Source organism: Eptesicus fuscus, chromosome 8 (genome assembly GCF_027574615.1).
Source record: "Eptesicus fuscus isolate TK198812 chromosome 8, DD_ASM_mEF_20220401, whole genome shotgun sequence".
Lineage (NCBI taxonomy): Eukaryota > Metazoa > Chordata > Mammalia > Chiroptera > Vespertilionidae > Eptesicus > Eptesicus fuscus.
In genome coordinates, this window is record NC_072480.1 from 77,497,667 (window position 1) to 77,523,181 (window position 25,515).

A 25,515-nucleotide genomic window follows, 5' to 3' on the forward strand; every position below is an offset into this window, starting at 1 on the left:
CTGCCCTGGGGACCAGTCAGAAATGCAAAGTTTCGGACTCTATCCCAGACCTTCCGAGTCAGAAACTCTGGGGTCCCTGTGATTCCAGTGATCCTACCCCTCCATGTCAGCTCTAACCACCTTATTAGGGATGATTAATATGCACCAAATCCATCATCCTCTGCAAATGATGACGGTGAGCAAGGGAAGAGCTTTTATGAAGATTCAATCGTGCAACTCAAGTGAAAGGGTTTGATACTTTCCAGTCATGAGTGACAGTGTTGATGTAAAATGTTCACAATAATTTTGGACAGAGAAAACCAAGCAGGAAGGTAAACATGAATATCACAACTACCACCCAAGGCAGTAACACATGTAATTTCCCTCATACTTGTTGTTATAAATATTCCTTATTCATTAAAAATTTCAGCCCAGCTGGCATGGCTCAGTGGTTGAGCATTGACCTATGATCCAAGAGGTCACGGTTCAATTCCTGGTCAGGGCATATGCCCAGGGTGCAGGCTCGATCCCCAGTGAGGGGCGTGCAGGAGGCAGCTGATCAATGACTCACTTATCATTGATGTTTCTCTCTCTCTGTCTCCGAAATCAATCCTATATAATAAAAGGCTCATATGCAAATTGCAACCTCAATGGGCAGTTCGACTGGGAGTTTGACCAGGGGGCAGGACCAGCCAGCCAGCGGCCCATGGCCCCTCCCCCCAACCTCACCCCCGATCGGCTCCACTCACCCCGTTCCGGGCTGGCTGGCAAGACCCCACCCGTGCACAAATTCATGCACTGGGCCTCCAGTAGAAATATATTTAAAAACAAATTTCAAAGAGCATGCCATCATAGTTCTTCTTAAGCTCCTAGGAAGGAGGATGGCACTGGAGCTTCACAGAGCAATCATATAAAACAGTAAGAGTGGCCTCACCCATAAAAGTGAAGCAGACCAGGGATACTCCCAGGACCTGGTATGTTGATTACCATCTAAAAAAGAGGAAAGAAAATTCTTTGGAGAACTTTCTATGTTTCTTTCATATACTGCCATTTAAAAATCTTCTCTATCTATCTTTCTTACAAGCTTACAAACTCAGTTATTAGGACAGGGAAAGGCTCTTTGCAGCTACATCTTTCTGTAGTTACTTCCTTCAGATACGGGTCAGATTCACTGCTTCTCTGCATCTTCTCCTGGGAGAGATCAGTGTTAGAAGTGAAGCCAGACTTAGATGAAGTCGGTTGCTCTGGCTTAGCAATTTCCGCCCAGGTGGCCAGCAGAGGCAGCCGCTCACATGTGCACATGGGTACAGAGGAAGAGCCACCTGGCTGAACAGCAGCAAGCTCACTGTCAGAGCAGAACTGCTGTAACGGTTCCACTTGTTCCTTAACTTGCACCCTTCACTGACCGGACTAGTCTTCATAGCATTTCTCTGGTCTGAGACGTCACGGTGTCTCTGAGTAAACTCAGAACCTTCTGGTAAGTGTCCAGAACGGCCTGCGCAGTGGGCCTCTCTGCAGGAGTCTGGCTCTTACAGGCCTTATGAATATCGAACAAATGGAATCGGACCATATCGCTCCCTTCGACGTGCCCCAAAAGGAAACTGGAGACGTCGGGAATCTTCCAGATGTCGATCTTCTCGTCGTACGAGGGCATGAGATCGTCGCGAAAAGGCACGTCCTCTCCATAGGGCCACAGCTGCTCCGGAGCCACAAAATCCCCGTGAAGCTCCCTGTGGCCGCACTTCACCAACGCCCCGGCGCTGCGGTTCACCAGGGGCAGGGCGTCCAGGTCGTTCACCACGATGCTGAAGTTACTGGTCAGCAGGTACTGGGACAGCGTCTTGGGCAGGTCGCTGGAGTCGCACATGACCCGCGTGCCCAGGGGGCTGTGGTGCAGGTAGTGGATGATGCCCACGTAGTCCATGGCCAGCTGCAGCCGCTGCTGCCAGGTGTTCACCGTTTGGTACTTGGAAAGGTTGAGCGTCGCTTCCAGGCTGCTCAACGACCCTAAGGGGTGGTACTCAGTGAGAATAGTGTTGTCCTCTTCACAGAAGCCAAGCAGCGTGACCACGTGTTGACTCTGCAGAGATTTCAGCATCTGCAGTCCGTGGAGGAAATCGTCTTTCATCTCCAGACTGGTGAGCCGTGAGAGAGCGACTTTGCGTTCCTTCCACTCCGAAAGAAAGACCTGAAACACAGCCAGAGCACATCACCTGTGTTAGGGAGCCGGGAAACAACCCCACAAATATCTTCCTTTAAGAACTGGATATGGTACAGAAATTGATGAGACACAGACGCGGCCCTAGGGTTTCTCTCAGTCTAGTTATAAAGACTCACGTATGAGCAAACACAAGATACCAGCGAGGCAAGTGCCATACTAGCAGGAGGATGTGGAGGGACTGACTCTGGTCAGGGTGCTACGAGCCCATCAGTCTGGCCATCGGAGAGGGTGCTGGAAGGTTCCTGGGAATTGCTCTAAAGCAGGGGTGGGGGAATATCCGGCCCTGGGGCCATATAAGGCCTGCAAAATCATCTGGTCTGGCCCTACCAAGGCATTAGGGGTGAGTTAATTCAATGTCTGACCAAATATAGCAGGCTAATTTTTAAGTTGATAATTTTGTATGGCCCATGAATGATGTTAGAAATATCCAAATGGCCCTTGGCTGAAAAGTTTCCCCACCCCTGCTGTAAGGATGACCAGGGCTTGTAGGGTGGATGTGAGCACGGGAAACACATTCCCAGGAGAGGGGACTGCGTGTGTAAGGCACTGAGTGGCAAACAGACTACCAGCTCCAAAATACTGTAGCACAAAGGGGGAGTGGTGGGGGGAGAAGAGATGACTGGAAAATCCTACACAGGCAGTGAGCCCAGCCAGCCCATCACACATAACAAGATTACTCATTAATTTTAAAAGGTAGCACAGTAAACCACAAACAGGAATAGTTCTATGTCAGGTAAACATTTTGACATGGTCTGTGGGTTTGTGTGACTTCAGCTGTACAAGCAGGAGCTGAAATGCCACAAACACCAGACTTGCCCTGGTTCACAGCTTCCAGAAAACTGTACGGTACTGCCTTGGATTCTCAATTATGATTAGGTAGGAAAGGCTTGCAGGAAGTGCTGTAATTAAGAACCTCTGATCTTCCCCTTAAATTCCTAAAGGAAAGGCAGAAGAGAAAACAGCTCCGAGGCCTGATCCCTGCCCCAGGCTGCTGCTGCCCCCCCCCCCCCCCCCCCCCCCGTGGGCTGTATCTCCCTGAGCTCTGCTTCTTCATTGTGAACATAAGAAAGAAATTTGGGGCATGATTTATCAAGAACTTTTAACATCTAAGTCCATAATCTATTTAAGGCAATAATTTAAAATAGAAAAAAAGTTCTAGGAGTAAAAATCTGACATTATTTACAAAAACAAACTGGAAGCTATCCATCCATCAAAGAATGGGGAGTTGTTCAGTTACGGTAGGTTCACTTAAAAGAATATTACGTGGTCAACAGAATGCATACATTGATAGAGTTTTCACAGATAAAAGTATGCTGCAAATGAAAACAGGATATAAAATTACACAGAAATCAAGGAAATAGGCTAATGTTTCAGCTCGCAGTTAATATGGTACAATTCTGGGTGATATTTTTTCTTTACACGTTTTGGTATTTTCCATCTTTTCCAGAATGAATATATATATTACTTTCTTTTTTTTTTTTTTTAAATGTATTTTATTGATTTTTCACAGAGAGGAAGAGAGAGGGATAGAGAGTTAGAAACATCCATGAGAGAGAAACATCCATCAGCTGCCTCTTGCACACCCCCTACTGGGGATGTGCCCGCAACCAAGGTACATGCCCTTGACCGGAATCGAACCTGGGACCCTTGAGTCCGCAGGCCAACGCTCTATCCACTGAGCCAAACCGGTTTCGGCTATATATATTACTTTCATATTTTAAAACATTTTTAAAAGAACTCAAATATTATATCAAATGGAGGTGGGTCAGAGGGCTTTGAAGATTTCTTTTGGATCTGAGGACAATTCACTAATAGAAACACCCATGTAATGGATTGAGTTCCCTTCCCCATCTAGCTCTATAATTTTGTATAGACCTGTAACATGATTTTAAAGACATGATAGAAATTTAAATTATTTCCCATTTTTTTCTTTTTAACAACAATCCTATATAATAAAAGCGTAGTATGCAAATTGTCCCCTAGACTGGGAGTTTGTCCGGGAGTTTGACTAGGGCACGGGGCTGGCCAGGGAAAGAGAGGGAGGCCCCAGCTGGCAGCCGCTAGGGACCCTACCAGTGCACGAATTTCGTGCACTGAGCCTCTAGTGTTATATCTTATAATTTAGGTCGACCTTCCGCATACATAGATTCCCAACTGCCAATTGATCCCAGAACAACTTTAGTTTGTACTGCAGTCAATTGAACAGAGTGAAGTAACTGAAAAAATTCACATGTAGGTGGACCCATGTAGTTCAAACCTGCATTGTTCAAGGTCAACTGTATTTATGTCAATTAAAAAACTGAAATAAATCCCTGCCCCTATGTAATTTACATTCTAGTGCTGGAGGCAGACAGTAAAGAAAATGTATAAAGTATATTGGAAGGAAAATTGTGCTTTGGAGAAAAATTAAAGAAGAAAGGTTTGCCCTAATCGGTTTGGCTCAGTGGATAGAGCGTCAGCCTGTGGACTCAAGGGTCCCAGGTTCAATTCCGGTCAAGGGCATGTGCCTTGGTTGCAGGCACATCCCCAGTGGGGAGTGTTCGGGAGGCAGCTGATTGATGTTTCTCATTGATGTTTCTAACTGTCTATTCCTCTCTGTAAAAAATCATTAAATATATTTTAAAAAAAAAAAAAAAGAAGGAAAGGTTTACAACTTTACATAGTATCACTGAGGTGATGGTTGAGCAAGAACCTGAAGCAGGGAGAGGAAGGAGCCATAAAATCTCGGCGGGCCTACCTCCGGCAGAAAGAACAGCCAGGGCAAAGGCCACATCCGGGGAGGGAGCATGCCCAGAGGCGGCCAATCAGTAAGGCCAGGGCGGCCAGAGTGGAATAAGCAAGGGAATGGAACGGAGGCCGCTGAGGGGCGCAGACCTTGCCAGGCCTTTCCGTTGTTGTGACCCTATCTGACCTGGGATTTCATAGCAGCATTCTCACTGCTGTTAAGAATCGACTGAAATGGGCTCGAGGGGAGGGCAAGTGTGGAAGCACAGACCACTTTGGAGGCTACTGAAATGCTCTTGGAACAAGATGATGGTGGCTTGGATGGGGAGGAGGGGATACAGGTAGCAGTCTGTGAAGTAGTTCAAGTTCCAGATCTCTTCTGCCGGTAAAGACACTATAGTTTGCTAAGGGACTGGACGTGGATGTGAGAGAAAGAGAAATCAAGGACGCCTCCCATTGGCGGCTAGAGCAGTGAACTGAGGGAGCTGTCATGAGTGGCAATGGGAAGAATAAAGGACAAGCAGGCTTGGCGGGGGAGTAGAGGGAATGTGTGATCTGGGACATCCTCAGCTTTAGCAGTCTTCCAGACATCCAGGTGGAGATGTGGGATAGGCATTTGGGTAGAAAAGTCTAGAGAGTTTGGGAGAGAGGTCTCAGCTGCAGATAAAGGCCCGAGGTGGGATGAGGCCACCCAGGGGGTGAGCACAGAAGGAGAAAGATCCAAGGTTAAGAGGCATGAGGAGGTGGACCCTGCAAAGAATGAATGAATGAGAAATGAATACTGTTATTTCACACTTCAAAATATATAACTCAGGTAACAACTGATCTCACTGCTCCAGACAGAGGACACATGCCCCTGGCAACGCCAAACACAAACCGAAAACACAGACTGGAGAAAGAAGGTGGGAGTAGGATGTTTGCATACTGAGGAAACCATCAAAGGTAAGCCAATATTTTATAAGGATTCAACAAATGAGCCTTTGACTTCCAGCCCCTATAATGCATTCTGTGAAAAAAAAAAATTAAATTAAATAAAGACCAGAAAGAAAAGATAAGTAAAAAAATATACAACTTAATAAATAAAATGTGTTCTATGAATCAGGCACGGGGCTAGATGCCGAGGGCCCACCCTCTAAGCCAGGGTGGGGAACCTTTTTCCTGCCCAGGGCCATTTGGATATTTATAACATCCTTCATGGGCCATACAGAATTATCAACTTAAAAATTAGCCTGTACACATATAATACCTTAATAAAAAAAATTGGAGCCAAAACCGGTTTGGCTCAGTGGATAGAGCGTCGGTCTGCGGACTGAAGGGTCCCAGGTTCGATTCCGGTCAAGGGCATGTACATTGGTTGCGGGCACGTCCCCAGTGGGGGATGTGCAGGAGGCAGCTGGTCGATGTTTCTCTCTCATCGACGTTTCTAACTCTCTATCCCTCTCCCTTCCTCCCTGTAAAAAATCAATAAAATATATTTTAAAAAAAAAATTTTGGAAAAAAAAATTAGCCTGCTATATTTGGTCAAACATTTAATCCACTCACCCTAATGCCTTGTCAGGGCCAGACCAAATGATTTTGTGGGCCTTCTATGGCCTGACCCCCGGGTCAGACGTTCCCCCCACCCTGCTCTAAGCCCTCAGGGAACTTAAGTTTATAAGAGAGAGACAACACAGCAGAAGACAGATGAGAAGTTCATGAGGGGTGGGGTTCAGATGGGGGTGCCAGGGAAAGCCGCTGGGAGAAGTGACATCTGAGCTGAGACCTGGATGACAAGGAACTAGCCAAGTCAGAGGTGGAGGAAGAGGATTTCAGGCAGAGAACGGCAACTACAAAGGCCCTGAGAGAAAGGGCTGTTCCATCGAGGACCAAAAAAAAAAGGTAGGTGAGCCCTAGCCAGTTTGGCTCAGTGGACAGAGCGTCAGCCTGAGGACTGAAGGGTCCCGTGTTCAATTCCAGTCTAGGGCACATGCCTGGGTTGTGGGCTCAATCCCCAGTAGGGGCCTGCAAGAGGCAGCCAATCAATGATTCTCTCTCATCATTGATGTTTCTCTCTCTCTCCCCTCTCCCTTCTTCTCTGAAATCAATAAAAATATATAAAGAAAGAAAGAAAAGAAAGAAATAAAAAGAAAAAGAAAAGAAAGGTAGGTAGGTGAGTGCAGAGTAGGGAGTGAGGATGTCTGGGGTGAGTTTAGGGGGTAGCAGGGCCCAGATCAGGGAGTGCGGCAGATCATGGTAGGAGGTTTGTATTCTTCCCCCTAAAGGCAATGGGAAGCCACTGAAGGGGTTTTAAGGAAGAGAACGGCGTGACCTGAATTGTGTTTAGGAAATACCTCTGCCTGGTGCGTGGTGAAGGGCAAACGTGGAAGCAGGGGTGCCTGTTCCAAGGCAAGAGCTAATGGTGACGCCACTCCAACGGGTCGGGGACAGAGGTTATCGAACAAGTTTGGGATGTGGGTGAGGGGACTCCAGATGACTCCCAGGTTTGGGCTCGAGCAACTAGGTGAGAAGTGATGGCGTTTTCTGCGATTTTAAGGCTGGGGAAGAACAGGTTTCAGAACAGGAAATTATCAAGTGCCAAAGTGGATGTACTTAGATGCTCAAGAGACCGCCAAGCAGAGGAGTGGAATAAATAGTTGGATATACCAATCTGTGGCTCAGGGGACGGGTACAGGCTGGAGATATAAATTTGGGAGTCACCAGCATATAAATTGTATTTAAAGCAATGGAACTAGATTAAATCAACTAAACCTGTATCTAAAGAAGACAAAAGAGGAGGTCCAGGAAGGAACCAAAAGGAATAAGGTTTCTCAGCCTCAGGACTGCTGACATTTTGGACCAGATATTGTTTGTTGAGGGTGACTAGCAGCATCGCTGGCCTCTACCCATTGGATGCCAGCAGCACCCCCTATAACCCCCGTTATGACAACCTCAAATGTACATCTCTACTCATTGTATCTCTACTCATTGCTAAACGTCCCCAAGTGCTCTCTGACTTGGAGGCAAGATGGGGAACAGAAGCAGCAAAGGAGAGTAATCAGGAGTGGCCCGTGAGGGAGGAGGAACACTAAAAACACATCAGAGTGCGAGGAGCCAGGGCTGCAAGCAGAGAGGAGTCAACTGGATCAGGACTGCGAGGAGCAAGAGGAAGACAGAGGCGCCAACCTGAGAAGCGCTGGCGTCTGTGTGAGCGCAGAGGCAGAGTTTGGGAGCCGCAGGGCAGAGGGCAGAGGGCGGAAGCATGAGAGAGAGGAGAGGCAGCAGAGCTATGGCCGTTTTACTACAGAGGGAGGGGCGCTAAAGAGAAGAGGGTGTTCTTATTCAAAGTACAGGAGTGTGTGCCAGTAGGAACGATTCACAAAGTGGGAAACACGGAGGATGCAAGAGAGGGAGGGAAAGACTGAAGTGAGGGAAGTTGTGAGAAATCAGGGTCCAACCACGCCTGAGCTGGAAGTTCAAGGACTAGTGGTGGGAAGATGAGGAAATTCCCTATAGGCGGCTTCTTATGTAACGTAAGTAACCAGATCGTCAGCTAAGTCAGGGACTGGGGGTGTGGAGGCAATATCTGCCTCAGAGATTGGGAAGGAAAAGTTACTGCAGGCACAGAGTGGGCCAGCTGGTCTGTGCTGAGTGCACCGCTGAGATTTGTGGTCATGCCCTCAACCACACAGCTGTGCTCAAGTGCAGATGGGTAGTGGGTCAACCGGGTCTGGGGCTCTGCAGCCAGGCAGGATGGAGAGAGACGCAAAGGAGTTGTGGCAAGCGTGTGTGGGAGAGTGATGAGGACGATGGCCACGGGACCTCTGCTGCTGGGTAAATCGGGGAGTGCAGGCAGGAGCGCGTCAGAAAGTGAAAACGTAGCACCAATGGCCTCAATGAGACAGGAATTACTGCAGCAGGGGCACTAGGGAGGAGGTGGGGGGGCGGAGAATGGGGCGTCAAGAACTCTGGTTACAGAAATCCCTACTGAGAAACCCATGCCTCCCAGTGTGGGGTGTCAGTGAGGAGGGGCGCCCACCCGTGTGGAAAGGAAGGAACCTCGTTCCTTCAGGGCTTGTTCAAATAAGGGAGGAAGGAAGGAAGGGGAGATGAGGGAGGAGAGACAGAGCTATGGCAGTTTTACTAGAGAGGGGGGGGGAATAAAAGTTCTTATTTAAAGAGTGTGTTTGAGACTTTGAAATTACAGGGGGAAAGTTAGGGAGAGGTGGGGAGATATGAAATCAAACGAAGGACTTGTATGCATGCATATAAGGTTTGGCTCAGTGGATAGAGCGTCGGCCTGCGGACTGAAGGGTCCCAGGCTCGATTCCGGTCAAGGGCATGTACCTTGGTTGTGGGCACATCCCCAGTAGGGGAGTGTGCAGGAGGCAGCTGGTCGATGTTTCTCTCTCATCGATGTTTCTAACTCTCTATCCCTCTCCCTTCCTCTCTGTAAAAAATCAATAAATATATATATATATATATATAAAGAGTGTGTGTTTGTGTCCCAATAGGAATGATCCTCTGGAGGCTCCAGGTCTCCTGGAGGGCAGTGAGAGTCTACGCCGGGCCAGAACCTGCACAGGCACTGAGGCTCCGATGGGGCAAGACGAACAGGCTCCTGACCCCAACCCGCTAGCATCGGTGCTCAGGATACCTTTGCCCTGAGAGCAAGTTTTGGCCAAAAGCACACACGAAATAAATGTAACAGCCTTTTAGTCACACTAATAAACAAACCACATTTCTCAGAGTTGGTCCCCACATTATTGAATCGCATATTTGGATGGGCACGATGTGTAGAATTCCGTAAAATCAAGTCTGTCCTCATACAACAATGATTTGCCACCATCAAAGCTACTCAAAAACATATCCTGTGAGGTAAAAAGCAATTCCCAAAAAGTAAAATTTTAAAATGTTCCAAGTGATTCCAAGAATACGAAACAAGTTAGCGGCAACCTCTTTGGAGGGGACAAGTTCACTGCTATGTCCTCTTCTCTCCTTAATCCTTTTGGGGTGATTTCTTCACATCCGAATGCTCTCAATACCACCCCAGATGTATATTCCCCAGACCAAGACCTCCACCTGCTGGACTCGTACATCCAACCAACTGCCTGGCGACGCCTCGGTGTGGACATCCAAATGGCCTCGGCGTGTCCGCCTCACGCACACACACCGCCTGTTCCTTCCCCTCTTCTCTGTGTCGGGTAACGACGAACCTCTTCGTCCTGTGACCCAGGCCAAGCACCTCGCAGCCACCCTCTTTCCCTCGTACCCCACAGGCAATCCATTGGCTCTTCCTTTAAAATAGGACTGAATCCACTATTTCTCACTGCATCCACCGCGAACACCTTGTCAAGCTGTGACCACCTCTCAGCTGCCAGGCCACCTCCGGTCCCCCTCTGACTCTGCGTGCTACCTCTCCGCCTCACCCTGCCCTCTGGGCTCACGGGCTCCTTCCAGCTCCCCAGACAACCAAGCAGGTTTATCGTGGGGCCTCTGCTGGTACCCATCCTTCCTACTGGAACATCTCTTCCCCAAATATCCACACAGCTCACTCTCGGACGGTTCCGGCCACCTAGGAACAAGCCTGTCACCGCCCTGCTTTGTCTTCACAGCGCCTCACGGACATGTGTCATGACACAGTTTCTCGTTTTCCTGATTGTCTGACTCCCCAGCTAGAAAGCAAGCTTCAAGGGTCTTGGTTTCTTTCACGGCCTCACCCCTAACAGCCATAACAATGAATGAATGAGTGAATCTTTAAAAGAACCAGTTACCTTGTTTTATGGTTTTACTTTATATAAATGCCTGTCCCTTCTCCCTGACTTCTTCCTTTAAGATGCCTCCTTTCCACATCCATGGGAGCAGCAGCCGGGGTCCCCATCTCCCAAAATAAAGACCAGCACTTTACCAAGCGGCAGCCCCCCTCATGCATTTTCTGCTCCCTCCTTCTCCTGCACTCGTCATTCAATGCATCCTCACAAAGGAACTGTCTTTGTTCAACAGTCCTGAACTGGCTTCTAGAGTCGCTCTTGGTTTTATCAGTAAGCCTCGGTTACCATGGGAACGATGACCACCAAAATGCAGCGCACACTCCTTGCTGATAAGACAAGGGCTCTTGAAGCCCCTGAGAACTGAATTCACCCATTTGGTTTCTCTCACTAAAATTAAAAACTTAAAAAAACAATCAATATACCATCACAGGGTATGAATAGTAAGAATGAAAAATATTGCCCACAGTCCTTCACTGTAGCACAATTTCTATCATTTTTATATTTTTCTGCATAAATATATAATTTTGCAGTTGAAAACAGTATATTCAACAATTTCGTATTTTGCTTTTTTTTTTTTTTACTTTTCATCCTAAATTTTTTTCATGTTGCTGCCCAGGTTCCTAACCACACTTACTGGTTACAGAATATTCTACCAAGTGGTTGGGCCATAACTTAACTAACCACACTGCTGCAGTTACTATTCCTAGTTTCCATTACCATCAAAAACACAGCCGCCTGGCCGGGCGTGGCTCAGGGGTTGAGCATCGACCTATGAACCAGGTGGTCACAGTTCGACTCCTGGTCAGGGCACAGGCCCCGACTGCAGGCTGGATCCCCACCCAGTGGGGACTGTGCAGGAGGCAGCCCATCAGTGATTCTCTCTCATCACTGATGTTTCTCTCTCTCTTTCCCTCTCCCTTCTTCTCTGAAATCAATAAAAATACATTATAAAAAAACACAAAAACATGCCGAAACCGGTTTGGCTCAGTGGATAGAGCGTCGGCCTGCGGACTGAAGGGTCCCAGGTTCGATTCCAGTCAAGGGTATGTACCTTGGTTGTGGGCACATCCCCAGTAGGGGGTGTGCAGGAGGCAGCTGATCGATGTTTCTCTCTCATTGATGTTTCTAACTCTCTATCCCTCTCCCTTCCTCTCTGTAAAAAATCAATAAAATATATTAAAAAAAAACAAAAAAACACAAAAACAAAGCAAAGCACTTCTTTAAGCATTTAGCTTTTTTCCTTCCACCGGTCTGTTTTATTAGATGCGCAATTCCTGGGCTCGCGATGCCAAGTTGCTTTCCCAAAGGACCACCCATCCACACCGCGATGGTAACACAGAGGTTCATCGGGAACTCACTCTCTTCACGGCTCCCTCCCCAACACGCTTCAGCTGCCGCACTTCTGTCCTCAGCTCCTCACAGGACAGCCACGCGGAGCAGTTGTTCATCCGCCCCACTCTGAAGTGACCGGAGGGGCAGTGCCGGGGGTCCGGGGCAGAACGCCGAGGGGCGATGAAGAAGCGATCGAGGCAGAGGTAGAGGAGCGCGTTCATGACAGCCAAGGCCAGCAGCAGCCCCACAACCGGGGGCACCTCCCTGTGGCGGGGACTCCTTCTACCATCCTGGGGCTTCATTTCCGTGTTGTTATCCTCTGTGATTTCCTGGAAAGTAAAATGAAACAAGTAATAACGGCTGTCTTTTATTTTCAGTAAGGTGTTTAGATGATGAGGGCCTGTGGTTCTCAACCTTCCTAATGCCGTGACCCTTTAATACAGTTCCTCATGTTGTGGTGACCCCCAGCCATAAAATTATTTTCGTTGTTACTTCATAACTGTAATTTTGCTACTGTTAATGAATCATAATGTAAATATTTGTGTTTTCCGATGGTCTTAGGCTCTCCAGCAGTGGTTCTCAACCTGTGGGTCGCACTAGCAGGGTCGTCTAAGACCATCGGAAAACACAGATATTTACATTACGATTCATTAACAGTAGCAAAATTACAGTTATGAAGTAGCAACGAAAATAATTTTATGGCTGGGGGTCACCACAACACGAGGAACTGTATTAAAGGGTCGCGGCATTAGGAAGGTTGAGAACCACTGCTCTGGGCCTCTTATACGCAAGGATCCTGCACTTTGGTGTCTTCGTGAGGAGGAAAGAAGGGCCTGAACGCCAGGCTCACACTAAATGCTCAGTGTCAGCTGCTCTCAGTACTTATTACAAACCACAGTCTGGCTCCTCTGTCATAGATTCAGTTAGAAGGGAGGTGTCAGTGTGCGTCCGGGAGAGTCTTGACTCTCGCACCGTGTTCGCACCGAGTTGATATTCAATGACGAGTTAGTCAAATGAAAGCAAACTGGGGGTGCTCGTCCAGGAGGGCTGGGGCAGAAGCTGGACAAAGGAGAGCAGTAGGGGATTCGCCGGGGTGGTCGGTGGGGCTACAAGGCCCTTGAACCCGGCAAAGGAACTGGCATGTTCCCGGGAAGGTACTCAAAAGCTCCTTAATGTTTTTAAGCAGCAAAGGCGACTCTTCAGCAGGCGTGAAAGGTGCCTCTGGGGGGGAAGGGACTGAGGCCCAGGGACTGGCAACGAGCCGGGATGAGAGCCAACGAGGAGGTGAGCGAGAATGGTGGTGGTGAGAATGGAGAGAGGGGATGCAGAGAGGGAGCTCGCACTATGTAACCACTCAGGGCGTGGTCCCTCACCAAAGGAATGCCTTGGCCGGTGTGAGGACCGTGGTGACGGCAGGCATCGCAGCTTTAGGTGTTGGACGGCGGAGGGCTGGGAGGGGAAAAGGCTGGGGAAGGGCCCCGGACATCCGGTGCTTGACACGCAGGGTGCTGGAGGCAGGCGCTCTTCACGAATGAGGATGGAACCGTGTCAATACCTTGACAAGGGATATGGTGCGTCAGTATCGGCACTGGGATGCATGGGGGACGTCAGTGACAGAACCGACCCTGCACTTCTGGGGTCTGAGACCTTTGTGACCCGGAGCGTCACCTTCTAGGTACGTCTTCCTTCTGCCAGCTCAGGTCTCCATCCGGACACCAGGTCAGCCAGTGTTCTGGTGGGCCCCGGGCACTGGTTTGAAAGTACCCTGCCACGAAGTACCACGAGGTCTGTTACCTGAAAACTGCCCCTCTGCACAGACAAATGGCAGTCGTACAAACGGCTCGTCTTCCCCGGGGGCCCTCGCTGTGCCTGGGTGACCCTCGGGCTCTTGATTCCCAGGCTGGCGCGGCAGCGGCGGGAAGTCCTCCCGCAGCCCGGCCGCGGTCACGCAGGCCCGGTCCGCTTGTCTGGAGGCGGTGCTGAGCATCTGTGTGAACCTGGCAGTCTCCCAGGAAACCAGACCCTGGGGTCCCCTTTGCAACCCAGATCAGAACGTGACCTCTTTACAGACAGCCCTGCTTGCCTTTGAGCCCATCAAAATAAAGCTTCATTTCAATTTTGCCTAAACACCACCTGTAATAACACTGTGCCCAAGCCCTAACCGGTTTGGCTCAGTGGATAGAGCATCGGCCTGCAGACTGAAGGGTCCCAGGTTCAATTCCCGTCAAGGGAATGTACCTTGGTTGCGGCACATCCCCAGTGGGGAGTGTGCAGGAGGCAGCTGATTGATGTTTCTAACTCTCTATTCCTCTCCCTTCCTCTCTGTAAAAAATCAATAAAATACATATATTTTTAAAAAATACTGTGCCCAAAATTCTGTAATAACACTCTCTTTTCCTCCGATTGAGACACCAGGTCCCAATGCTGTGCAGGCTCACCCAGTCAGTGGGTCAATAAACCTGACTGGTTCATTCCCATGGCCTCCGTCCCCCTCTCTTCACACTATCACCTCTACCCCAACCCTCTCTCTCAGCGATGATCCTGTTACCTATATTCCTGGAAAAACAGAAGCCACCAGAGAGCACTGCCACAAGCTGCCAACACCACACCGCAGGCTCCTGCTCCCTGTTCCTCCTCTCCTGTGACTAGGAACAAAGTGGGGTTCCCAGCTCTGCAGCTGTGCACAGATCCCTCTCCCGCCTGCTCACGGGCACGGCCCCAGCAGGTCTCCCCTCTTCTCCTGCATCATGGCCGGGATGCCCTAACTTCCCCCATCATTTCAAACATTCTTCCTTCACCCTACTTCCCCTTCAGTTACTGCCTTATTTTTCCCTTCCCTTTCTGCAAATTCCTTAAAAAACTATCTATACTTGCCTGGCCAGTGTGGCTCAGTGGTTGAGCATTGACCTGTGAATTAGGAGGCCACGGTTCAATTCCTGCTTGGGGCACATGCCCCAGTTGTGGGCTCGATCCCCAGTGGGGGGCAGGCAGGGGGCAGCCGATCAATGATTCTCTCTCATTATTGATGTTTCTATTTCTCCCTCTCTGAAATCAATAAAAAAATATATATATTTTAAAACTATCCATACTCACTATCTCCATCTCTCTTGAACTCAATGCTACTCCACCCACACTGACCTTATCAAAGTGACCTCTCCATTGGCAAACAACAGTCAATTCACAGTCCTGGTACTGACCTCTCAGCATAGCTGATCACTCCCTCCTCCTTCAAACACTTTACTTGGTTCCCAGGAAACCTCACTCTGGTGGCTCCCCCAGTCTCTGTCTGTGAATGCCGGGTGCCCCAGGGCTCAGATTGGACCTCGTCACTCCCTGCCTCATGGGGGTTATCTATCCAGAATCATGACTCTCCATCTCCTGATGACGGCTCCCAAGTGTCCAATAAAAAATACAATAACTCAATTTTAAAATGGGCAAAGAACTTGAACAGACATTTCTCCAAAGATATAGAGATGGCCAACAGGCACATGAAAAGATGCTCCACTTGATTAGCCATCAGGGTAATGCCAATCCCTCCACACATCCACTAGGATGCTGTGATAAAAAAGTCAGACAATAACAAGTGTAGACAAGGATGTGGAGAAATAGGAACCCTCATGCATTGCTGGTGGGAATGTGAAATGGTGCAGCCACTGTGGAAAGCAGTCTGGCAGGTCCTTAAAAAGTTAAACAAAATGTTGCCATATCACCCACTGCTGGGTGTATACCCAAGAAAACATACATTCCTATAAACACTTGCAGGTGAATGCTTACAGCCATGTTATTCATAATCGCCTACTTCCCAAACTCGGCACCAGCTTTTTCCCTCCCAAAGAGCTGTTTTCACAGTGTTCACAATCTCAGTAAATGACAATTCTATTCTTCCAGTTACCCAGGCCAGGGAAGCTGCAGGTCAAAGGTCAGCACAGTGACATGGCTCCTCTAAGCAGGAAATTTTAGAAATAATGGCTCTTCTATAATTCTGTGTGCTTTTTCTAATTATTTGAAGAAAAGGCTGCTTTGCTTCTCCCTGCTGTCATTAAGAGGTGCCCAGTAAACCCTGGCTCTACTGAACTGCTCCAGCATTACTCCACCTCCTTTTCTTTCTTTTTTTTTTTAATCCTCACTCAAGGACATCTTTTTTAATTGATTATTGAGAGAGGAATATGGACATCTATTCATCTTTGTCCGGTAACACTGCATCATGTTTAAAGATCTTTTTTAAAGACATAAAAATATTACATATACAGTTGAAGCCCCTGTGGGCCCCGCCCAATCCTATACTGCTCCCTCCCAGGAAGAAATCACCCTCCACAAGGAGGTGTAGGTCAGTAGTTCTCAAACTGTGGTCCCTGGGCCTACAGCATCCCCTGGAAACTTGTGAGAAATTCAAGTTCTTGAGTCCTCCTCACTCCAGACCTACTGAATCAGAAATGCTGAGGTGGGGCCCAGAAATCTGTGCGGACAAGTCCTCCGGGTGGCTCAGATGCACACTGAAGTTTGAGAATCCCTGGTGCATTTAATTCCCATGCATGAGTTTTATTTTCACCATGAGCCCATTTCTTTCTTTAAAAAAGGCTTTAGCCCATCTCAATACCTGATGGGCTTTTTCTTTTAAAGTCGTATTTCTGGGGTAGGATGCCCTGAGCCTGGGATAAGACCATGTTGCCAAGGAACTTCTCTGTCCAGAAATAAGCAAAAAAACATGGAATGTTATGGGTTGTGCAAAATACCCAGCAAGTTGAATAACGACTGGGGCCAGTTGGGTAGGAGAATTCAGGCACTGTTCAGACACAAGGGATTCCTGACATTGATAGGAAAAAGCTGGCAAACTGGGAAAAGACTGGGAATCACTGCTCTACACTCAGCTTAATTTAAAAAGAAAAGAAGGAAGGAAGGGAGGGAAGGAGGGAAGGAGGAAGGGAAGAAAGGCAATGGAAGAAAGTCAGTTTTTACCAATTTACAAAACAAATATCTTATACAACCAGAGGAGAAACAGATTAATGTCACTCAGTACAATTTAGAATGAAACCCTTAATTAAAATAATTGTTTTAAATATTCCGGATGCTGACTTAGCTTTAAGGTTCTATAAAGATAAGAGGCGGAGAAGACAGGACCACTAATAAAACAGCTAGCCCCGGCCGGTGGCCAGCTGGGGGGAGCGTGGTCCCTGCACCAAAAGGGTTGCGGGTTCTGGTCCGGGCACATCCCTAGGTTGCAGGTTCGATCCCCGTCGGGACGCATATGAGAGACAACCGATCCATGTTTCTCTTTCTCTCTGTCCCCCTTCTTTCCTCTCTCTCTTAAAAAATAAAAAAAAAAAAAGCCGAAACCGGTTTGGCTCAGTGGGTAGAGCGTTGGCCTGCGGACTCAAGGGTCCCAGGTTCGATTCCGGTCAAGGGCATGTACATTGGTTGCGGGCACATCCCCAGTGGGGGGTGTGCAGGAGGCAGCTGGTGGATGTTTCTCTCTCATCGATGTTTCTAACTCTCTATCCCTCTCCCTTCCTCTCTGTAAAAAAAAATCAATAAAATATATTTTTTTAAAAAGTAAGTCAATAAATAAAATGGCTAAATCCTGCTTTTTGAAAAAGAGCAGCATACGTTTACGCCTAACACAGAGCTTGGAGGCGGCTGGCACAGCTGGCACGAATGATCGCGTGCAGAACAAACTCTGGGAGGACGACCTAAAGCCAGGAGTTTCATGTCCAGCGCACGCGCCGGGCGGACGCGGAGGGGGCCCCGCGCGTGGACGCGGCTGCCCGGGGCCGGCGTGGCCTCCGGGGGAGCCACCCAAGAGGCGCGGCGGGGCTGCCCGGGCTAGGCTTGGGGGCGCGGGCCGGGCCAGGGCCAGACCCCGCGGAGGCCGAGCTGCGCTCTGCGCCAGCCCCGCAGCACCTAGTCTCGCCCTCCGGGTGCACAGCCACTCCCCGCCCCACGACGGGCCCCCCTCCCGATCCCCAAGCGAGCGCCTACCTGCGGACCCCGGCAGGGCTCGCGGCCTCCTGCGCCTGCGCCGCCGGAAACGAGCCTGGCAGGACGATCGCGAGGCTGCCCCCTGGCGCCCCCTGGTGTCCACCGCCCGCCGGACACCTGGAGGCCCGACGCTGCCACGTAAAGCCCGAGTTCTGGCGCAAGGCAGATTCCAGACCCGGAACACGGTACGGGTCAGTCTCCTCCTCTAGCTTCTTCTCCACAAACGTATGAGGACGGATGTGTTGACCTATCACTGTCTTAGACCAGACGCGCAGCCTGGTGCTGGGTACGGCAGAGAGGGTCCCGGTCAGTGGTTTACAAAGGGTGGTCCTCAGACCAAATGCTGATGCTTCACATCTCCAGGGAAACTATTAGATGTGAACATTTTCGGCTCCATCCCAGACCTGCAGGGTGGAGTCTACCGATCTGTGCTTAGCCAGGCCTTTGGGCGATGCTGATGCCCTGCAGGTGGAGAACCACTGGTTGGAATGGAAAGTCAGAGCAGAAAAGCTGACCTCGCATTCAGACGCCCCAAAGGAGAAGTCCCGGGGATGGGAAACAAGCCTATTAAATAGTATTTTTTTAAAAGAACATAAAAGAAAGTGGGTGAGATATGAGAAACCTTGAACATGAGAACTTTGAACAGAAAAGTAATCAGGATGTAACTGACAAGACAGGAAATTAAGGAAAGAAATGAATAAAGTTAAGTGCAGTCAGTTCTGCTATAATACATTAAAAAAACAAATATATTTCAGTATGTTTGCTGTATTGGGACATCATTTGAGTATTGCATCATTTCCCATTTGTTTGTATGATTTAATCCTGGAGAAACACAAGGTGAATGCAGAAAACTGCACCAGCTGAGCCACACTGCACAGGAATGATCACACACATGGGCACTCCCCTCACATCTGACAGTGTCTTCAATGCATCCAGTAAGTTTGAGCCACATGCATCCACACCTGGCGTTGCAGCTTTCCAATCGATTTCAGCTAATGCTCCAACACTTCACAATAACTCACAAGCTGCAACCCTTCCAATGCCCACTTCCACAGCAAGCTTCAGGTGTTTTCCAAGGCAAACAGCCGTAAAGTGTAAAGCTGTACTGCCATTTTCTTTTAACTGATTACATTTTTGAGTGTTGTATCTCTAACCCCATTTTTACCACATGCCCCCGTTTTTTATTCGTGACTTTGCGTGGCAATGTGATGTAGGAACACAGCATCACGTTCTAGCAGAACTGACTGAACAAAGGTTTTAAGTGGGTTTCAGATGGAAGAACAGTAGCATCATGAACAGAGCAGATCGAGTAGGGAGAAGACATCTTTTTTTAAAAAATATATTTTATTGATTTTTCACAGAGAGGAAGAGAGAGGGATAGAGAGTTAGAAACATGGATGATAGAGAAACATCGATCAGCTGCCTCCTGCACAACCCCTACTAGGGATGTGCCCGCAACCAAGGTACATGCCCTTGACCGGAATCGAACCTGGGACCTTTCAGTCCGCAGGCGGACGCTCTATCCACTGAGCCAAACCGGTTTCGGCGGGAGAAGACATCTTAAGTTTGAAATGGAGGGGTAGTCCAAGTTAGTATGCAGCAGGTGAGTGGGCAGTAATAAAGATTCCCCATATACAAGAATTATCTCCCTCAAAGGATCCCGTGACACTCTGGAAAAGGATGTTCTCTCCAAGAGAGAGAACACACAGAGAAAAGAGCCACATCTGAGTTCTTGGAAACTGTGATTTCAGGACTAGAGGAAGCTTTTAAAAGAACAGAGAATCTGTGAAAGCTAATAAGGGAGAGAGTTAAAAAAGGACAAGACGGGCTGATTCCTGTTAGGATGGAGTAAACCCGTGCAAACGTTTCTCTCCTTCTGAATACAACTAGAAAACCTGACAATAACTCTGCACAGTTGCCGGACGCCTCTGAAAAGGGGACATCACCAGATCAAAGAACAGCAGACTTTGAAGCACCACTGACTGGTCATGACATCATTGTTTTTCTGCTGGTTTCCTCTGGCCTGAACTCAACACAGCCCCAAACCTGGACGTGGACGTGAGCACTGCGGGGCAGAAAGACACCCTGGAGAAAGCCTCCGGTTCTGGCTCATAAAGCAGAAATGGGAATTCCTAAAATTCAGGGTGGAGAAAGTTATTTTTTTTCTCCCTTTCATTTATTTAATTCCCTTGTACCCCAACCCCCCAAAAAACCTGTGGCAGGAGCAATGGTAGGGGCAAAAGTGGCTGGATATAGAAAAGTAGGAGCCAAAACCGAGAGAGAGAGAGAGAGAGAGAGAGAGAGAGAGAGAGAGAGAGAGAGAGAGAGAGATCTAACTATCTTTCTTTCTAGTCAGTGCAGTTGTAACTCCAAGAGGGCAGGGACAAACTCCATTGCTTTTCTTCTTTTTTCTGTTTTCCTGTTGCTGTGGCACAATTGTGGAAGTAGGCAGTTTCTCACCTGAAATGGGAGGTTTCTGGCCAGAGGACTAAAATAAGGAACACCAGGGCATGTATGGGAGTGGGGTGGGGGGGGGGGGGCAATGGTAAGATATGTACACATATAATACCTTAATTTAAAAAATGGAAAAAAGAATAAAATAAGGAACCCCAGGCAACTGGAAAGACAGTGGAAAGGGAGGGGGCCAGGAAAGCAACTCCGTAAAGTTGTTTATGAACTCTTAGGCTCACCCTGACCATCATTATCTGATGCTAATTGGCATACCACAGGCTTTTGGAACAGTGCTGACGAACAGACTTCTGCTCAGGCCCAGACTAACTACTGGTGATGCACATCAAACAAATCCAAAAAGCACTACAAGAATCTGACAACTGCACTGACTTTGGAACATAGCACAGAAGGAGGTTTGGAACTTGCAGCCTACACCTAGATAGGGCAAACACTTGTTAAAATAAAAATACTGATATTCTCCATAAGATTTAAACAAGATTCAGAATCTCATGTTCTAAATTCCCAGGATACAGCCCCAAATTACTAGGCATATGAGTATCCCCCAAATCTCAACTTGCATAGGAAAAGACAGTCATCAATGACAAAATGACCCAGATATTGGGATTATCTGACAAGGATATTAAAAGTTGTTTAAAAAATGCTCAAAACAATTAAAATAGAAGTTAAAACGTGCTCAAAACAAAAATTAAAATATCAGTAAAGAAACATATTAAGAATAAAACATTTTAAAACTGAAAAATATAAAACCCCAAAACTCACTGAATAGATCCAATAGCAGAATAGAGGTGACAAAGGACAGAGTCAGAGAACTTGAAGACAGATGAATAGAAATGAGCCCATCTGTCTAACAGAGAGAAAAAGATGCACAGGTGGTAAGCAGGGTGAACAAGCCCTGGCCTAGTAGCTCAGTTGGTTAGAACATTGTCCTGATACACCAAGGTTATGTGTTCAATCCCTAGTCAGGGCACATACAAGAAGCAACAAGCAACCGGTAAATTCATAAATAAGTGGAACAAATCGATGTTTGTTTTTTTCTCTTTCCTTCTCTCTCCCTCTCTCTCTAAAATCAATCAATAAAAAAAGGCTCTTTAAAAAGAACAGAACCTCCATCACCTTTGGGACAAGAACAAAAAGTCTAACATTCTGTCATAGGAGTCCCACAAGAGAAAGTAATATACAATATACATATATATATATGATGAAATATATACATATATTTCATGTATATATATATTTGATGAAACATGTATATATATATTTGATGAAATAATGTCTGATAATGTCCCAAGTTTGATGAAAACATCTCTACAGATTCAAGAAGCTAAGCAAACAGGATAAATCCAAAGATACCTATACCCAGACACATCAAAATCAAGTTGAAAACTAAAGACAAACTAAAATTTTGAAAGCAGCCAGAGAAAAATGATGCTTAACCAATCAGTGAACATTCCAACGACAGTAGACTTTTCACTGGAAACCATTGAAGGCTAGAGGAAGTGGCAAAAGATTTTTCAAGAAAAGAACTGTTAGCCAAGAATTCTATATCCAGTGAAAATATCCTTCAGGAACGGTGAAATAAATCCCTTCTCAGATGAAAAAACAGAAAATTTGCAACCAGTGGACATACTTCAAAAGAACTGCTGGAAGAAATTTCTTCAGATAAAAGAAAAATGACACTGGAAAGAAACTTGGAACATCAGGAATGAAAGAAGAGTAGCAGAAATGGAAAGTATCTGGGTAAATATAAAAGACTACTCTTGAGTTCTTTAAAATATGTTTGGTGATGGAATGCAAAAAGTATAAAATTGTCTGATGGATTTTCAATGTAAGTTTGTTCAAAAGGTAACATTATAGGTGGCTCATTTGGAATATATTAGTTTGTTGAGTTATGTAGATCTCCCAATTGTTGACATAATTAACTATACAATATTTTAAAATGACACTCATTAGTAATATCACTTTGATTCATTAGAAAAGAAAGGTCTATAGGTATTAAGAAGCTGTCAAGCTCACTATGGTAGATTAAAATTTTCACTTGAAAGCTCAAATTTTCTCATTGGCAAAACACTCAGTTGTTTGTTGTTTTCTTTGAAGTGACAAACTCACTTCATTAATTTTTGAGAAAAATGTATGCCAGCCATTCAAAGTATGAATAACCAGCTTTCAGTTGTTCTTTCAAGTAAAAATGGCATTCCATAAAAAGATGCCACATTTTGTTGGTCCAATGAAAATTGCTCATTAGGAGATGGTCCTCATTAGGAGTATCAACGCCTAAAATTATTATACATTTAAATCATGGAGGCTCCTCGCCTGACTCAATGCTCACTAAGTATCTTTTTGATAAATTGTCATCTTGTTAAACTTCAGTCAGAAAATGTGAAATGGTTAGGCTGATGTAACTGTTTGGTCTGCTTCTGTTACATTTCTCTATGTAAATTGGTAAACCTCTGTTAGGCTTTTTATTAAACAGTCTCTATGAGCTTTGAGTCAGCAGGCCTGAAACCAATCAATATGGGGACACTAAGATAGTTTCTGAGAGTAAATGTTATCTTATGAAAACTTCTCATATAGTTTTTGTATCTTATGAAACCTTTGAAATTGTCTACATAGGGATGATACTTTATGACAATTTTAATAAGAATCAGAGATTATGGAGTCTAAAAACAAAGACATGGAAAATATCTGTATCTATCTATATCTACAAAGAGGTAATATGCAAATTGTCTGGGACGCCATAATGTCATGACCACTCAGGAGGCGGCTGCACGCACAGGTGGGCAGGAGGGGGGACTGTGTGTGTGGTGAGGCCACAGATGGTGCAGGCCACGACCCAGAGAGGAGGGCCTGCCCGCCGCAGCGTGCTGGCAGTCCCGCCTCTGCGCGTGAGCTGCAGAAGAAACACCTTTTCTGACCGCTCGTTGGCTAAGCTCCCGGTACGCCACTCGCAGTGTTCTTGGTAACTTGTGTAATAAGAATCCAAGAAGGTGATCTAGGGTTTTGCCTCCTCACTCCTGGAGGAAAAAACGAAGGTCTGCTGCTGAAGGGGATAAGAAATGTCACATCCTGCCCTAGCCAGTTTTGCTCAGTGGATAGAGCCTCGGCCTGCAGACTGCAGGGTCCAGCTTTGATTCTGGTCAAGGGCATGTACCTAGGCTACAGCTGCTACCTGGCTGGGGCCCAGGTCAGGGCTCATGCAGGAGGCAACCAATTGAAGTATCTCTCTCATATTGATGTTTCTCTCTGTCTTTCCCTCTCTTCCACACTCTCTAAAAATCAATGGAAAAATATCCTCAGGTGAGGATAAAAAAAAGAGAAAGAAATGTCATATCCTATGAAAGAGACATCTTGAAAATGTCTAAAGAAAGTTGTCATTTTTTCATGGTGAAGGGACTGGAGTCCGTGTTGATTAAAACACCTTGGTGGCTGCAGTGGCCAGCAGTGGCAGCAGCAGTGGGGTGATGGGGGCGGCACCTTCCCCTGATCAGCCCGGTCGCTTCCCACAGAGGGGAGCGGGCCCAAGTTGTCAGTAGGACATCCCCTGAGAGCTCCTGGACTGTGAGAGGGGGCAGGCTGGGCTGAGGGACCCCCCGCCCAGTGCACAAATTTTTGTGCACCGGGCCTCTAGTCTATAATAAAAGCGTGATATGCTAATTAGACCGGACGTCCTTCTGAATGAAGTCGGGGCTGCGAGGGAAGCCTGGATCCCCGGTGCCTGCCAGCAGCTGGAGGGAAGCCCGGGTCCCCGGTGCCAAAGGGAAGCTAGTGCCAGCAGCCGGGGGGGAAGGAAGGCCTACTCTTGCACGAATTTCATGCATCGGGTCTCTAATTTAAAATAAAATGCCATATATTTTCTCCAGAAAGTATTAAAATATTAAATCTTTCTGAATTCCTGAGATCATTTTTCTACTCTTCACAACTTCTTTAGTGCTTTGAACACTGAAAATTCTTTATTGATAAAGGTGTAAGTATGTGCAGGTAGAGAACTAGCTTAACACTCCAATGTCTTCCTAATGTGTCTTCCTGAATTGCATAGGCTGGAAAGCTATGAACTACATCTCCCAGATTCCTTTGCAGTTAAGAGTTTTTGATGCCTAGATGCACTGAAGTGAGCCTTTACTTTGGAGCTGCATTACATAGGAAGGGAAGCAGATGTGCTCACGTGAAATGATCCCAGGCACAGGCAAAAAAAACCTTGATGGTCCAGTTCTGTAGTGTGGCTTTGGGATGTATTTCTGGGAAGATCAGGCAATTATTCTGTGAGCTACCTATATACCTTAATAAAACCTTTGGGTTTAAACTAGCTTTAGTCAATTTTGTTACATGTAATCAAGAACTGACCAATTCAAACTTTAATAACAGTTCCTAAAGCATAACCATGTTTCTGGTTTCTACAATTTTATGTCAGTATTTTCTCCCTCAATAGCTTTTCTAAGCTGGGAAAGTGTCCCTTATATATAGTTAAATGCTATTTTTAAAAATGAAACTATTTCTGGGAATATATCCTAAAAATCCCAAAACACTGGCTTGAAAGAATATATATACCCCTATGTTCATAGCAGCATTATTTATAATAGCCAAGATCTGGGAAGAGCCCAAGTGCACATCAGCAGATGAGTTGATAAAAAAACTGTGGTACACTTACACAATGGAATACTACTCGGCCATTAAAAAAGGAACTCTTACCTTTTGCAACAGCATGGATGGACCTGGAGATTATTATGCTAAGTGAAATAAGCCAGTCAGAGAAAGAAAAATACCATATGATCTCAGTTATATGTGGAATCTAATGAACAAAATGAAGTGATGAACAAAACAGAAACAGAGGCATGGATACATGGAACATTCTGACTACTGTCAGGGGAGGGGGACTGTATCAAAGAAGGTGAAGGAATTAGCTAACGAATGTATATGCCTAACCCATAGACACAGACAATAGTGTGGTGATGGCCAGAGGGAGTGGGGAGGGAGCTGGGTGGAGCTGGGCGAAGGGGGACAAAACGGGGACATCTGTAATAGTGTCAACAATAAAAATAAAGTTAAAAAAAAAGTCAAACTACTATGGTG

At 46.8% G+C, this 25,515-nt stretch overlaps 1 protein-coding gene across 1 annotated transcript; it reads right to left on the minus strand.

The window, feature by feature from the left end:
- Positions 1–770: 770 nt before the first annotated feature.
- Positions 771–18,501, minus strand: POMK (protein O-mannose kinase). Its single transcript, XM_054719933.1, has 4 exons — positions 18,495–18,501; positions 17,980–18,131; positions 12,030–12,332; positions 771–2,167 (listed from the first exon to the last, which is right to left on the minus strand). The coding sequence occupies exons 1-4, from the start codon at positions 18,499–18,501 to the stop codon at positions 1,397–1,399; spliced, it is 1,233 nt and encodes a 410-aa protein (XP_054575908.1). The 3' UTR covers positions 771–1,396.
- Between the last annotated feature and the right edge of the window lie 7,014 nt (positions 18,502–25,515).